This window comes from Vanessa tameamea, chromosome Z (genome assembly GCF_037043105.1).
Source record: "Vanessa tameamea isolate UH-Manoa-2023 chromosome Z, ilVanTame1 primary haplotype, whole genome shotgun sequence".
Lineage (NCBI taxonomy): Eukaryota > Metazoa > Arthropoda > Insecta > Lepidoptera > Nymphalidae > Vanessa > Vanessa tameamea.
In genome coordinates, this window is record NC_087341.1 from 1,683,942 (window position 1) to 1,699,753 (window position 15,812).

Consider the following 15,812-nt stretch of genomic DNA (forward strand, 5'->3'; position numbering starts at 1 on the left):
ACACCCAGACCCAAGACAACATAGAAAACTAATGAGCTTTTCTATATCGACTCGGCCGGGAATCGAACTCGGAGGTCGTCTCGAATAATTTTACGATTGTACTGACTGATTTCGGTCACGGCACCCAATCTTAATGGAGACTAGCCAAATAGGTAGGACGTATTATAAACATACACTGTACTAAGTGTCAGCAAACACAAACACATACATACACACTGTTACTACACTCTCATAATCTGATGGGACGGCAAAGGACCAGAAAATTTCCATGCGCGTACTGGACTGTCTCATGTACTATTCGAGGCACGGTATACGCACTGCCGACTTCCAGGGTTGGAGCTATTACTGAAAATGTTTCGTCTGCTGATAACAAATTTAATTTATTATGTTATGTTTAGCAATTATTTGAATTTAAATCATTGTCAAATTTATCGATGATTGCCTAATTTGATTTGTAAGTGAAATTTAACACGCCATGATATTCTAAATTGATGACTATAATTAATTGGAATATATAATTCCGTAAATGCCGCTTGAATAATGAATGCCTACTTAACAATGATTTGCGCGAGCAGTCAATTTATCGGTTATAAAACAACTAATACGTACTTAAATGAAAAAAAATATTTTGATATTATAAAATGTTGAATGTTTAATAATAATAAATAAATAAATTATTTAATCATCTTTGAGCAAGTTGAATTGTTTGATGATGATGATTAAAAATAATGTTGTATTTTCTCAAATGGAACATACAACAGTTTGTATGTTCCATTACATATGACTAAAAAGCATAGATACTGGAACTTAGAGAAAACATTATATTATTTCATTTATTTAAGATTTTCCATATTTTGATTTCAATAAACATTTCTTAATTTTCATCCAATGGAATCTTATTTCTTTGATACAACTTTTCACTTGCGGCTTCGCTTTCGTGTTAGTGAGGTGGGGGAGGATTCGTCGGGGTCCTGTAGGTTATAGACTGTTCATTAAGGTTCAAGTTTGCTTCTTACCTAATTACGTCAAATTTACTTTCGCATTTATAATAATCTAGAGAATATATATGAATATAGATGAATTTTGGTCCAATGTGTTAAAAAAACGCACATATACTGTACAAACTGCGGGCGAAAATGTGACGCGAAGTGATACTACAAGAGGGTAGCTCACAGGCTCTACATATAAGCTTGTGCTGGTTTTCTCACGAAATTTCCCTTACCAACCGATAACGCAACATTGTAATCAGACAAATACTTTATTAGTTTTCGAACCCTCAGCGACCGCGTAAGACCAGTAATTTACATCAACTGGATCGTTAGGCATTCTCACTAAACAAGCTTCCCCATATTGTTATAAGAAATAGAGCAACTCGCAAGTCGCGTTTATTTGTTTTGTTAACTGATAAAAATTGTCTACCTGATCCTTATAATTATTTAATAATTATAATATTTGAAGTCGACCGATTATATATAATTATTAAATTTCATTTTTTACTAAAACACTTGTTTACGTAACAATACCATTGCGTTTAGAATATTTTTACACTGACCACGTGATTGTTTTCGTAACATCAAAACAGTGCGTTGATGGTTTTAAGCGGTCGTACATAATTTTATGTTTGCTTCAATGGTATTTGTGTAATAATTCAATTCGTTTGGTTATTATGAAACTTTACGATAGCAGTACCCCATAAATAGGGTTGTCACAATTTATTTGCATTCATTAAAAAAGGCAAAATGTGTAACAAGTTCTTATATGTGATAATATAACATACATACTTTATGTTTTCACGTGAAGCTATGTAAATGTACGTAAATTAGTTTTTTATTAGGAACACACACAAAACTCAAATAAAACTCACGAATGATGTATATAAAATATATAAATATATTGATGTATATAAAATAAATAATATTACATATAACATGTAATAGTTGAATTTATAACTATATTTAGTATGAAGATCTAATTTAACATAAGAACATTTATTAATGATTAACGTTTACTTTACATGTACAAAAACACCATTAATTTAAATATTAATCCAACAGTGTCAACCCTAGCGTTGTTGACTATTATTCAATCATGGCGCACAATGCGCCTCGCGTTCTTATCCCCTAAACATATTAAACATTGTCTAAGCAAAATATTTGTTTTAGCGCTCAACGAAAACGCTTGCTATAAAACGTTGCTCATAATTTAACTCTCACTAATACATCATTGTAATTTGATTACGTTGTTCATTTTAAACTTAAAACTCATTCTTCGTTCATTCTACTCTTAAAGAGTTCGATGAACCGTTAGTGATGTATTGAATTAAATAATTAATTAGCCGTTTAACATTCTTTAGCCCGTCTTTGTTTCATCAATTAGAATCGCTTATTCTTTTTTTAAAAAAGGAATTTGAATTTTTTATCTGTTCTAAATTATTTTTGAATTTTTCTAAATGTGATTTGTGTGCTAGATATTAGTATACAGATATTTAATCCTTGTTGTACAAACACGCAGATAACTAAACACACAATAAACAATTAAAAAAACAATATAAATAATTATTGTATTTTAAATTTTTGAATCTTATTCTATCGAAGCTGAAACGGATAGCTATAAAATTATTCAAAATTTAGACATTAAAATTTTTAAAAACAGTGATACTTTTCAGGCGTGCTACTTTTAGTACAACATATGTAGATGTTTAGTACGAGATAATTAGATTAAAAGCAAAATAAAATGAGTCGCATATTAAATTTCTGAACTAGATTTTAAAATATAATATTAAGAAAACTAATATCGTTTCTTATCTTTATCGCTTAAGTCGAGTCAAATAAATCGTTTGTTTATTTTAGTGTTTAGTTTAAGTTTCAAAAGAATACATTTGTACAAGAATATTTGGAATACAATGCTAAAAATTAATTTGAAACTTTGTATTTTCACATCGGTCGTTGTGTATCGAAAATGACTGTTTATAAGACTAATTATTTTTACATGATTGCGCACCTTGCGAATGAAACGATAGCATTCAGGCTAAATATTAAACTTTGTTGCTGTAATTTATAATTGTTAAATTTGAGATGAAAAAAACCCGACGAGTTGCCTTCGCATCTTCTCTGTTCAGTGATTATTTCCGAACCGTTGGTAGATTTTCTACAATCAGTAAGCAAATTTAATACTGCTATATTGAATGAAGTTTATAACTCTGACTTGATTTTAACTGGCTAACACATCCAACTTCGCTTGTCTAAAAATAAAACTCAATGATTATCGGGTATATTTTATTTATCAATTAACTTCTAAATACATAAATAAAAATACTATTCATTTCTAATTTATGATTTTCCTATTAACGGCCCCTTCGTTGGATTCTTTTTTTCGTTGCTACATGAAAGAAGGACAGACTAAAAAATCATCAAACATCCTTTTACTTTTATTTTGTTATAAATAGACAATGAATGTTCAGTACCTTTTTCTACTTCCTTTATTTCTTTCGTAGCTTGATATCGTTTAGTAATAATAGATTCGTTATATATAACTTTATTTCTAATTTCACCACCTGAGCAATCGATATCTCACTGCTGGACTAATAGCTCTCTCCCACTGAGAAGGTTTTTGGGAATTATATCACCGTGTTGACTCAAATTGTGCCGGTATTCACCGTCGATCACGACGTGAATTAAACGCAAATTATGCACACGAAAATGTAATAGTGCTGGGCTTGAACTCGGAATCATAGGTTAAGATTCATACGTTTTAACCACTGTCCCATTTCAGCTCGGCTATTAGTATTTTATTATGAAAAAGGTTAGATGACAAGTCCTTGAACTGGATTCAAACTTACGTTGTTAGAAGTTCAAACTGTACTGTGTTTTGTTTAGTTAATAAAGACTTTTATTACTATTATAATGTTATTATATGTTTAATGTTCTGTATTATCGGAACAATTATTGTAGCAGCATGAAACTTTTGCATATACTATGCAGCTAATGACTCGAGATCGAGAAATGTACCGTCATATAGTGTGTGACGCCTAGTACGGAGGTTAATATACTTAGAACTTGTTTTACTAAACTTGCTTGCTAACTCACAGTTCCGTTTTTCTATTATATTCTATATATGTATTTCTTGTATTATTAATAATATGAAAAACTGTTAATTGGATAAAATAATTAAAAATAAACTAAATTCCGAATACGTAAACAAAATTTAGTGACGAATTTTCATAAAAAGTTATGTTTTTCTGTCGAAAAATTCTCAGTCAGTCTTGCCTCTGAAAACAGGTAAAGCCGTTGGTCCTGAGCTGGTCTATCTACCGTGTCGGATTTGCTGTCCCATCTGATTTTAAGAGTGAGTGAATAGAGAATTCGACTGTACTTACGCAAATACTTGTGCGTTATATCGTGCTCTACGCGTTGTCTGGTCTCCTGTGAAATTGCCGTCGCAGCCGAAATCGGTCAGGAGTGCATTACTATCAAAGTATTATATAAGATGCCTACAGGCAACAATTACAACTGAATCAGGTACATTGTCATCTGCTTACCCAAATAAAAATATGTTTTCGAAAATACTTTTATGTAGCCCATGTACTTACATAAATCAATAAAATTGTATCTATAAATGAGGGACGATGATCTTGAGAATATTCACCGAAAATTACGTGATCAAATCAGGTCAGTCACACCGTTGAATAAAAATTTCTATAACAATAAAATATAACTTTATTCTATAGTAGGAAGTATTTTGCAAATGCAATACATTTTATATTAGTCGCTGGACTCTCAGTAGACAAAATGTTCTTCTTTTGTTATCGTACTATGACAACTTCAAAGGCGCTATTTATTTCAGTAACGTCTTGTACATATAAGTTGAACGTTTATTTTTATCGTTTAAACATAGTCAGTATTTCTTTCCTGTACCTTATTTTAATTTTATAGTTGCCAAACGAGCACGGCTCACCTGATGGAAATTGACCTAATTTGAGTTTGTAATTATCTCACTATAAGTGGTGAATGAAAATATTTTGACATGAAGGGGACCAGTCTACTGAGCCGTAACGGTTACGATACGAGAGACTGTATTCCGATCCAATTTTGATTATTCTTTACAAAAATAAAGCTCAGCTGAATAATATTGTATTATTTTGTTAGTAAACCCTGTTCGTATTAGATGAAGAAGCACGGCGGAATGATTCCTTCTCTTCAACGGGAGACTAGGCTTTTTGCCAGCAGTATCTGCTAATGACTTTAATTTTCCTCATTGGGTGTAGTATCTTTCCTTGGAGCTCAAGCATGCTTCATACTAAAATTCATCAAATTCATTTCAGAGATTTTGACGTTCAAAAGACAGACAGAGTTACTTTCGCATTGACTTTATAAATGTGTGGTGGTAGTATGTGGGGGGGGGGGGATGGTGCGAGTCCACTTAATTCCATTCCATTTAATTGACAAAAGCATGATAACTTTAGCTTATTTGCAGAAAGTATTCATATTTTTTTATATACTAAAACATTCCTTGGTAATAAATTTATTTTTTGCGGTACTGAGAGCAAATCAACACTGAGATAGTCGCCTACATATACACAAATATATAACCTTAAAATTCTCCTAGAACGATTTTTTAAAATTATATATGTACATGAATGTTAGAGAAAATAATTAATTTGCTCAACGTTAGTCTTTCATATATTAAAGGTATATTTTAATTCGCTTTCCCAAAATATTTGATTAATTATCTCCGCTCAAAACGAAATATTATTAATGTTGACTCTGTTTACGCAGAGAAAGTAAAGTCCACAAAGGCCAATTAAAATTAGGTGAGATTCGCAAAATGATTCGACAAACCCGACCGTACTTCTGCGGATTTGAACAGCACTCATTATAAAACGTATACTTGGAAAATAATGTCAAATTTAAACAAAAAACCGTCTTTAAATTTCTGATGAATTAGATCAAAACGAGGTATAAATAAAAAAAAATATTTTTATTTAACACTGCCAGACACTGCCAGACACTGCCAGACACTGCCAGACACCCGCGACCATTTACGAAGGAAAATTGTTACTTACAATTTTTTCGATGTCAAATCATAACGACTGGAATAATTTAAATATGACTAAACGCAAAGTACACTCGCCCAAGCACACAAGTAATTTACCAAATCGTTTATAAATATCTCAGAAGTAACTAATTGGAGTTCGACATAATTGTATCGGACCGTAAGTATAATTTTTTTTATAAAAGTTCAAATTCACTTTATAATTCGATTTATCTATTTCACACGTCCATATTGTATCCCTTAATAGACTTAGACACGAAAATTGCACTGTAAACACAATATCTTCGTGAGAACTAGCCATAATTTTAAAAGGTAAATTCAAACTGTGATTATTTATAAAATAAGTTCAACCCAATACTTATGATGTAGCCCTGATCGATTTTGGCCAAGATTGTCAATTTCAAGAGAGACCAGCCAGGACATTTTATACTGCACAAGTGTATATAACATAGAGGTATCCTCTATTCCGTCACATCCGATGGGACGACAAAACGACCGCAAAGAGTTAAGGCACAGGAGTATCGGTTCTACTTTCTTTCTGATGCACTGGAGTATAATTTAAAACTTCCAGACTTGAGAATCATTCGATAGAAAACTCAGGACTTCCTGATTTGCGGCCTTGTAGCCACTAAACGAGGCAGTCGACGGCGTGATTATTAATAATAAATATAATAACAATAATAACTTACTTATATTTATTGACACCTTACATTGTCAGTTTTGATTTTTATCTATTCCGATCGGCCCATTTGTTATTTCGTTTGTCTGTCAAGAAGTTCTCAGCATTAGCCCGGATTTAAGAAGTTGGATGTGTTTCGGAAAACTTGTAGACGTTATCTTTATGTTTGATTTCTCTCCTTAAAAAACGCGATGCCGTCTCATCCGGCTTTAAGTGTCGATCTCCGACCTGATATTTATAACTCCGTGACAGGAAAACTCTATAACTTGGTGCTACAGCGTTGTGATGATGACTACTTACCATCAGGTGGCCCATTTGCCAGTCCGCCTTTATAAAATCATTACTGTAAAACTTTAGTTACCGAACTAATTACAATTTTAGGGATGATAGATTACTCATACACATTTGAAATGAGAACAATTTTATGATCATTCTTTGAAAATATGAACAATAATTTGACTATAATAGTAATAAAATTTACAGGCTACATATTCCGAAATGGTATCATTATACTGCTGTGTGGCTAATACATAAAAAGACGTATATAAAAATTCCGCCTCGAAATTTTGTTAATAAGCCGATTGAGACATTTTTTTAATCAATATGAATATATCGGTGAAGTAAGGTTTATCGAGTTATAGCATGTAGAAGATATATTGCTATTAAGTTGATAAGAAAGAGTCAGTTAACTCTATGTAATAGGCCCTTTGCGAAGAATTTGCAAAGAAATTCTTATACCCTTACGCATTTTCTTTGAGGTCTTTTGATAGCGTATGATTGTATGCTTTGTGAGGAATTCAAAGAATTCGATCAGATTTGGAAGGGTTCTGTTTATTAAAGGTTTAACTTCAAAGGATAATTTTGTTATTACATGTTTTAACTTTGTAGGAGAGACGCTTCATTAGACGGATACAGTGTAAACAAGCGGGAACAAGCTTGTTCGAAGGCTTGATGTCGCTGGAATAGCCCCGCTTTAATACGCTGCAATTATTCTTCCATCACTGTTAAATATGTTTGTGTTCCCGTTTCAGTTATTGGGAAAATGTGTGAAGCAGAGCATTCTTATAAGGAACAAATACTAACTAATATATACTACTTCTCTTACGCAACTGCTCAGATTTCGTTAATGTTTTGGACAACAAAAAATATTGTTTTGTAACATAAAATTAGGAAACTACTAAATTGACTATGTATTACTTACGATTTTTATTAAACTGAAAAAATGTTTGTGTATAAAAAGTTCTTACAGTGGATACTTATATTGATAATAATTTGTGATTTAATATATATACATACCATCCAATTCATAGACTTTTCTTTATTATATTAAAAATTGTAAACATGTAGTAATAATTATATGAATGATTTAAACCCATCGGTAATCATGTTTATTTACCGCGATGACCGAATTATATGGCATAAAAAAAATCACCTTTTCCAAGCTACTCTTTATTAAATGAAATATTAAGATATTATATTATATTTAATATTATTTTTAGACAGCATCAAAATTGTGTTCTTATAAAATCCAAGTAAAGGTCATTAAAATGTCATTTACAAAGCAAAATATTTAGCAAGATATATTTTATCACAGCTTGCCACAACACCACTCAACATCCCACACACGAGACCAAATGTATATTTTCACATATATCAGCTGAAGATAACGAGCGATACGGAAATATACTTAGTGTATATCTCGATTCTCGTTATATTTTTATATGTTACGTTACATGTTTCATTTCTTAAACAGGGTGTTCGAAATCGAACCATTTGGTGATTCTAGTTCGGAATTCGAATTTGAAATTATAAGGCTTCCAGATATGCAATTTGTTTACTTATTACTCGCTACTGGCAGCTACAAACAATTTTTCCCAGACATTGGAATAGTGATTTTACAAATAAGGATTACATTTGCTGGTTTAATTATTAATGCCATTGTAAGTGTCATTTACAGCGGAAATTATGCATGAATTTGTAATAATTATTATTTAATAATCAACAATGTCCTTCTGATCGGATTTCTGCTACAGTGGGAAATCTTATTTTACGTATGTGGATGTCAATCAGACACGACCGTTGAGAATTCCGTCGCAATGATACTTAACAATACTTTAAATTTACAGAAGTGTTAACTATCCCAGAATATAAAGATCCTTATAGAACAAGTCACTACACGTAGAAGTTAAAAATAATTTATATTACTACGACAAAAATTAGAACAGCCCGTATATGATATTTGTAACTAAAACGTACCTCAGTTAGACGTGACACCAGTGAAACGAAGAATTTATAATGTATACCTTACATTACGTCATACGTCATACGTGAGATACTTTGATATATAATTATAAACCAATGTACGTCGTAGGAGATAGATATATTCCAATTTCAGATAGTCAATAAGTAAGTGTAATGCGTAAATCTTTCTTCCTATATATTAATAGCGTAAGCCGATTTTTGTCCCAGAGATTATGGGACGATAGCTGCACATAAAAAAACGGTTATGGTCTAATTTTGAAGAGTTCCAGCAGAAAGTTAAATAGGGCTCTTGCTTGCAATTTTCTAAACGAATACAATTTAACAAATAATTAATTTTAGAGAGCCTCAACACGTTACTGACCGGTTAGAGACCGGTGCTACGGCTGTATTACGGATGTATGTACAAAAGTAAAGTAAATCGTTACAGACAAACTCCAATTCTAACTGAACTAATATTATCTATTTGTCATTAAAACAATCATTTAAATAAGGTTTCATCGTTTTGCCACAAAATGTAGAATAACTTGCAGTTTACAACGAAATGAAATCAAAACAAAACCTGCCATAGGTTTTAGGAAATTCCTAAAAAATATTTTAAATAAACGCGAAGTTTCGAGGGCGACTCACTGGTATTGAAAGGATCGTTATCATTTGTAAATAATTAGGAAAAACTATAACTAATCAACACGAGATCTCTTTAATATTAAACTATAGACTTGAAACTTAGCAGACTCTCTCAAGTGGACATATACTAAGATAAAGATAAATCATTATAATCTGCATCACAAAACTAACTCGAATTACAGATTCAAAATTTGTGAGAAATCAATGTTTTGCAGACATTCCCCAAGACGACCGCTGAATGAAGCGTTTGAAATGATTTTAGCAGTGCTTTTCTGTGAGAACATTTCGTATCTCACTAGAAATGCTGAAAACTGAAAATGACGAATTACGTCAGGCTTCTCTAAATTTTGTTACTGTGTTTTTGTATTTTAACTTAACTTTTCATTATTGCCTTAAATATAAATATACTTGTTATTTCGAGAATTCGAACTTTGGATTATAATTTTGTTTAGCATCGCAGTGTCATGGTCCCGTGATGAAGGGATTATTTATTATTAATGGCATTTAAAAGTGCGATGATTCCGTGAGTTTCCATTTGCTTTTTAGTAATAACAATGTAATTATTATTTGTTTTTATTATTATTTCCACTCAATAATAATAAAGGCTACTTTTGAAACTTGTGTTATCTATTAGATAAGTTTAGTTTAGATATTTGACATCGGTTAATTTGCAGTATTCTAATTCTGATGTATTTTGTTTTATTGTAATCGATTGCTATTCAATATGCTACCATTTTTAAACTTAAGCGATGCTTTATTAAGATATAAGTAACTGTTGGATTATGTATATGCACATAGGATATATGCATATTTAAATGTCGAGCATAAAAATCACACATAACTCTTGTCAGTTTACTGCTTTAAAATAAAACCAAATATTAGAATTGTAGGCCAGTCAATAAAGCCCGTGAAGGTCAAGTAATTAGTATCATTATGATTTTTTGATATGTGGTTTGGGACGTTAAAATAATAACAAATTAAATTTTTCAACCCTCTGGGGTGAACGCTTGGGGTTTGAAAAAATTGTCTGCAGCTGCTTTTGTTGGTGGTATACCAGCACTGTTGAACTTGCTCTTTGTACGGGAGCGAGCGAATCCTTCGTACTCAGGAAATCCCTGAAGGATCTACGGTTGATGAAGTGGAACTTGATGATGTCGAGATTGATTTAGTGGAAAGAAACTGACCAATTAGGAGAACCGCAAGATAGATATCTCGAAACTGAAGATATCGAGGAAGAACCAGATGAGGAAGCAACAGTTGACGAACTCGAAAATGACTAATCGCTTGGCAATTCCACTTCACGTATGTCTCCAACCAGAAAAAAAAGATGAATCGTATATTGCAACGAATTTGCTGATGTTACGTATTTTATCAAAACATGAATACATTTTTTTTTAAATTATAAATTTAAATAGATAATTAAAGTAATAATTTTACGACTTTCAAATGACTGTGACGGAGAGGCAACATAGGATTGTGTAAGAAGTGTCTTTTCAATTTTTGTTTTAATTTTTTTGAGCTGTTAAAACTAAAAACAATGATTTTCATGTAATTGTTAATTAACAAATAATAATAAAATGTTGTTTGCAAAAATCGTACCCGTAATACGAATGTTAAAGACAATTTTCTATGTTGTCTATCATTTTGCACTATTTTCTCCTTTTTTTCACATTTATTATTGTTAAATTTGAATTTGTTTATGAAAAAATAATAAAACAAGTAACATTGAGACTGACACTTCAATTAATTACTAATTAACAACTTTCTATAAACATTTTAACCAGTTTAAACAAGTTTATACCACTGTTATTCAAAAAACATTAAGTTTTTAATGTCGATTTGTGTAAAAATATAATTACGTAAACGAAATAATGAAATATCTTCTTATGAAAGATTAAAAAAAGAATCAGAGCAAGGAAAACCGCAGACAGTCGTTAACTATCCTTGTAATCTATATTAATACTGGAGCTACGAAATAAATGCGAAACGTTTGTCTTACTGAAACAATAAATAACTTCGGATATTACTTTTGTATGAAATATTTATCGTATGTACGTGATTATAATAACCATCGAAATGAGCTAATTGTGTTTCAGTGTTTTATAAATTACGGTTATATAAATCGTAGTTTCGTTTTTATATTATAAAAATAATCTGTAATTATATCTTCTTCAATGTTAAGAAGTTCTGGAGCTGTGTCCGAAGCGTTTGTAACAAACATTGACGTTTAAACTTATATCATAATTATTTACATTTGTGGTCTAGAAATCAATTTGTTAAATACTATTAAGAATAAGATCAATGTAAATTAATACAAAAATTGTATTCTTAAACAAAAGAGTATTTAATAAAATAAAAAAAAAAACATTATTTCTTATCTGGGTCAAATGTGAGCTTTTATGTTAATACAGCGCTAAAATAGCCAGAGCTTATATGTTAGTCAGAGATAAGAGTAAAAACGAGAACACTCCTTATATATAATTTTTTACGAAACTCCAACAGTCCGTCGTTAATTCATTTTGTTTATTATTCAGTTGCCGACCTCTGCATTGCCACCATGCCTCTCATGCAGTCTTGCTGTTGCTGGCGAAGTCTCCGCCGAGGATGCTACGCTTCAGCAATCTACACTATGGTAAGAAAAACTTTCTTATATACTATGATATTATATGTTACTTTTCTTCGCTTCGATGTTCAGACCGATGTACTTCAAAGTACAATTTACATTCACATATTAGAAATTTGAGCAAGACCATCTGGGTAGGTACCATCTACTCCCTACATATTCTAACAAACAGTAATGCTTATTATTGTTGAGCTCCACTTTGAATGGTGAGTTTAAATTTTGACTGGTACCCATGCTCAAGGAACACAACATCTTAGTTCCCATGGTTGCTGATGCATTGGCAAAGAAATGACTGAATTTATTACAGTATCTGTCGGTGGTGATGACCATAAGGTGCCAGATTACATATTTTAGATAAAAATTGTTTCTAATCTATATTATTATTGGTATATTAGAATTTGTCTTATCACGTTAATTCTATATATATTTTGTAGTCACAATAAGAAGTTATATGAAAATAATATTATAAGCCGTACTGAAGGTTGAATAGAGATAATTAAACTGTCAGATAAGGCACGGTTAATTGGTCTAAGAACACTGATCAAAGAGGAATACATACTTAGAAACTTATGCACGCGATTTTTCTTGCTTGCGTTTCGTGTAATTTATCCGATTGAGGTGAAAAGTATCTCAACCAAAATGTTCTACAAAGAATATTCTCATTATTTTATGACATGGCCTAAAAATTCAGTTTCGAAGCGTCAATAGCGCATTGGTTTTCAGGTCCGCCTAGCGATGTATAATGTCGCAGGATCGATCCTGACCCCTTGGGCTAGTGTCGTCCCCACTCCTAACACAAGTGATAAGCTTATAAGGATGGGTAAATAGGAATATTAGTAATTCCTTAATTAATTTGGGACATTGATAGTACTCTTTAAAAAATAATACCTCTCTAGAATGAATTATAATTATTGCACGACATTAGCAAAAGGGATCAAATTAGAGAATTATAGTATCCATTTAATTTATACTATTTAATGTATCTGTTTATAAAGTTCCACTATTTGCTGTTGTATTTGTTAACAGTCGTATTTAAAATCACGCAAATGAAAAGTCAATGAAACAGATGTATTCAAACAATAATCCACTTTCGGCGATATAGTAATAAGGCTGAATATGAAATGGCCAAATAAATTGATTAGTAGAAATGAAAATCGTTATTTCTTTATGGAAACAATAGGTTAATAAACTTATATAGATTTCATTTGTATAATTGCACGACTATAACATTCTGCTGATATTTTTATATTTTTAAATGAACAGTTCTCGTATATATAGTATGTATATATATATGTATATATGAGGGTTAAGAATAAATTTAGTGGTGAAAGGGTGGTATAGTGGTGGTATTTGAACATACCGGGTGTTACCTAACCAGACGGGCTTCTGCCAGCCTGGCTAAGTACCACATACACATCAGACATTCTACCACCAAACAGCAATAATCAGCATTGTTGTGTTCCGGTTTGTAGCGGGTGTGAGCCAGTGTAACTACAGGCAAGGGACATAACATCTTAGCTTCCAAGGTTGGCGGCGTATTGGCAATGTAAGGAATAGTTAATATTTATTACAGTGCCATGGTCTATGGTGGTGATCATTTACCATCAGTACATACCTACAGTACTTTATTATAAAAATAAAAATAAATTTCGGATAATTCGGACTTGGCTCTAACATTTCGGATCAAAATTTGTGTTTAGATACTTGTAATATAACTGTTAAAGTTTGCTGTAAAATATGTTCAATTTTTTTTTTATATATAAGATATATAATGATTTCATTTCATTTTGAATTATAGATCTATTCACTCACGAAATCGCCCCCCTGATAATTTACTAGAACAAACTTAACTAATCTAATGTGCACTTTTTTTGCTGTCTGTACTGTTAGTCGCCTCACACACACTAATACATATTAAAAGCACGAGCGTCACTCACACATGCCAAAGCACGCCGATACTAATACAACGTTGTAGGGCGTGCCTACGTAAGTGTATAGATCTATTTTTAAGACTGATATACGTCATAGCATTTTTAATAAGTAATAGTCTCTTTGGAGAGAAAATTTGTTGTGAGAAAGGTTTTGAAAATGGATGTGGATGGATATAGAGGTAGGGGACGATCCAAGAAACGATGGATGGATTGTTTGAAAGACGATATGGTTAGAAAGAATGTTACTTGTGAGATGACGTCCGACAGAGAAGTATGGAAGAAGAAGACATGCTGCGCGGACCCCAAGTAAAATTGGGATAAGGGCAGGAGGATGATGATGAGGATGATGAGTCTCTTTGGAGAGACTATTACTTCATTACACCACGTTGCTCCCCGGGTTGTTGTTTCAGATATGACTGTAATCATGTAGGACTAAGATACGCAGAAATGAAGCTCGTCAAAGAAAACTTAGTAGTAATTGTCGGGTTTGTAACCGCGATGTTCAGTTAATATACTTGTTCTAAACACCAGACTAATTCGGCTCTCATTATATTTATTATATAGCTGAAGTGAAAATACGTTCTTGTTTGAACAGGAAAAACCCGTTTCAAGTGTATTCAACTCATACTCACTCGAAAATATGACAATAAATTGTGTACATAAATACTTAGAAATCTTTGTAACAAGTGAAAAGGGATTTTAACATTAATTATATTTGTTTATAAATAACCACACAATCTTTACGATAAATATATAATTACTGGCAAAGAAATATGCTAATAAGTCCAAAAGAGCTAATATATTGTACGATATACTATTTAAAAAAAAACGATAAAACTACTGTTTAAAAATAATTACTATAAAACCTTTATGAATAAATGATTTCGATGAGTTAGTCGGCAAAGACATAGTAGTACTATTCAAACCCTACCTATGCAAATCTTCTTCGCCTTCAATATAATTTTCAAGAATCACAGAATATCTATAATTATACTTTAAAATTTTTCCTTTCATCTGCACTTTTGAGAATCCAGCATCAAGGCATTTCCGAGTACTTCAGTGATCCATATAAAAGGGTGTTATGCAAATCTTGAATAAAACCATCCCGTAGCAAGGCATAAATAACTCTAAGACTGAGAAAGCTTGTGCAAGAACGAAACTATCCAGCGCTTTAAAGTGATGGAAAAGAAAAATATTTGCTTTAAAACACAACGCGTTCACGTTCACATACAGTGTATAACGCTGTACCGAAATAAGTACGTTGAAAATTGGTGGTGGCATTTTAAACCAACTCCCAATGAACAGTGCTTTGGTATACATGATTGTGTTACGTCTACGGTTTGTAAAAACGTGACATGACGCCGGTGAACGTGGTGCGTAATGTTTATAAGTTTAATTATATAAAAATAAATTAATTCTATCCGTTTCGCGCTTGTCGACCACACTCATATAAGAACTGCTTAAGGGATTATGACAAAGTATGTTGTTGTAGGAATAAATATGAACGAATAAAACACAATACATTTGTTGAATAACAGTATAATAAAGCGGCGCAATCCTATAGAAAAGATCTCTGACAAAGAGGATTACTATGATCTACATAGATAAAATAATATAATTTACATAAAACTATGAAGTGTTA

General features: G+C 31.7%; 1 protein-coding gene across 2 annotated transcripts in view; it reads left to right on the plus strand.

The window, feature by feature from the left end:
- Positions 1 to 15,812, plus strand: part of LOC113403989 (uncharacterized) — a 177,649-nt gene that overhangs the window by 40,356 nt on the left and 121,481 nt on the right. For both annotated transcript variants that reach the window (XM_064220259.1, XM_064220260.1), the window contains exon 2: positions 12,151 to 12,248. In XM_064220259.1, the coding sequence (XP_064076329.1) occupies positions 12,174 to 12,248 (75 nt within the window). In that variant the 5' untranslated portion in view covers positions 12,151 to 12,173. The remainder of the gene's footprint in view (positions 1 to 12,150; positions 12,249 to 15,812) is intronic.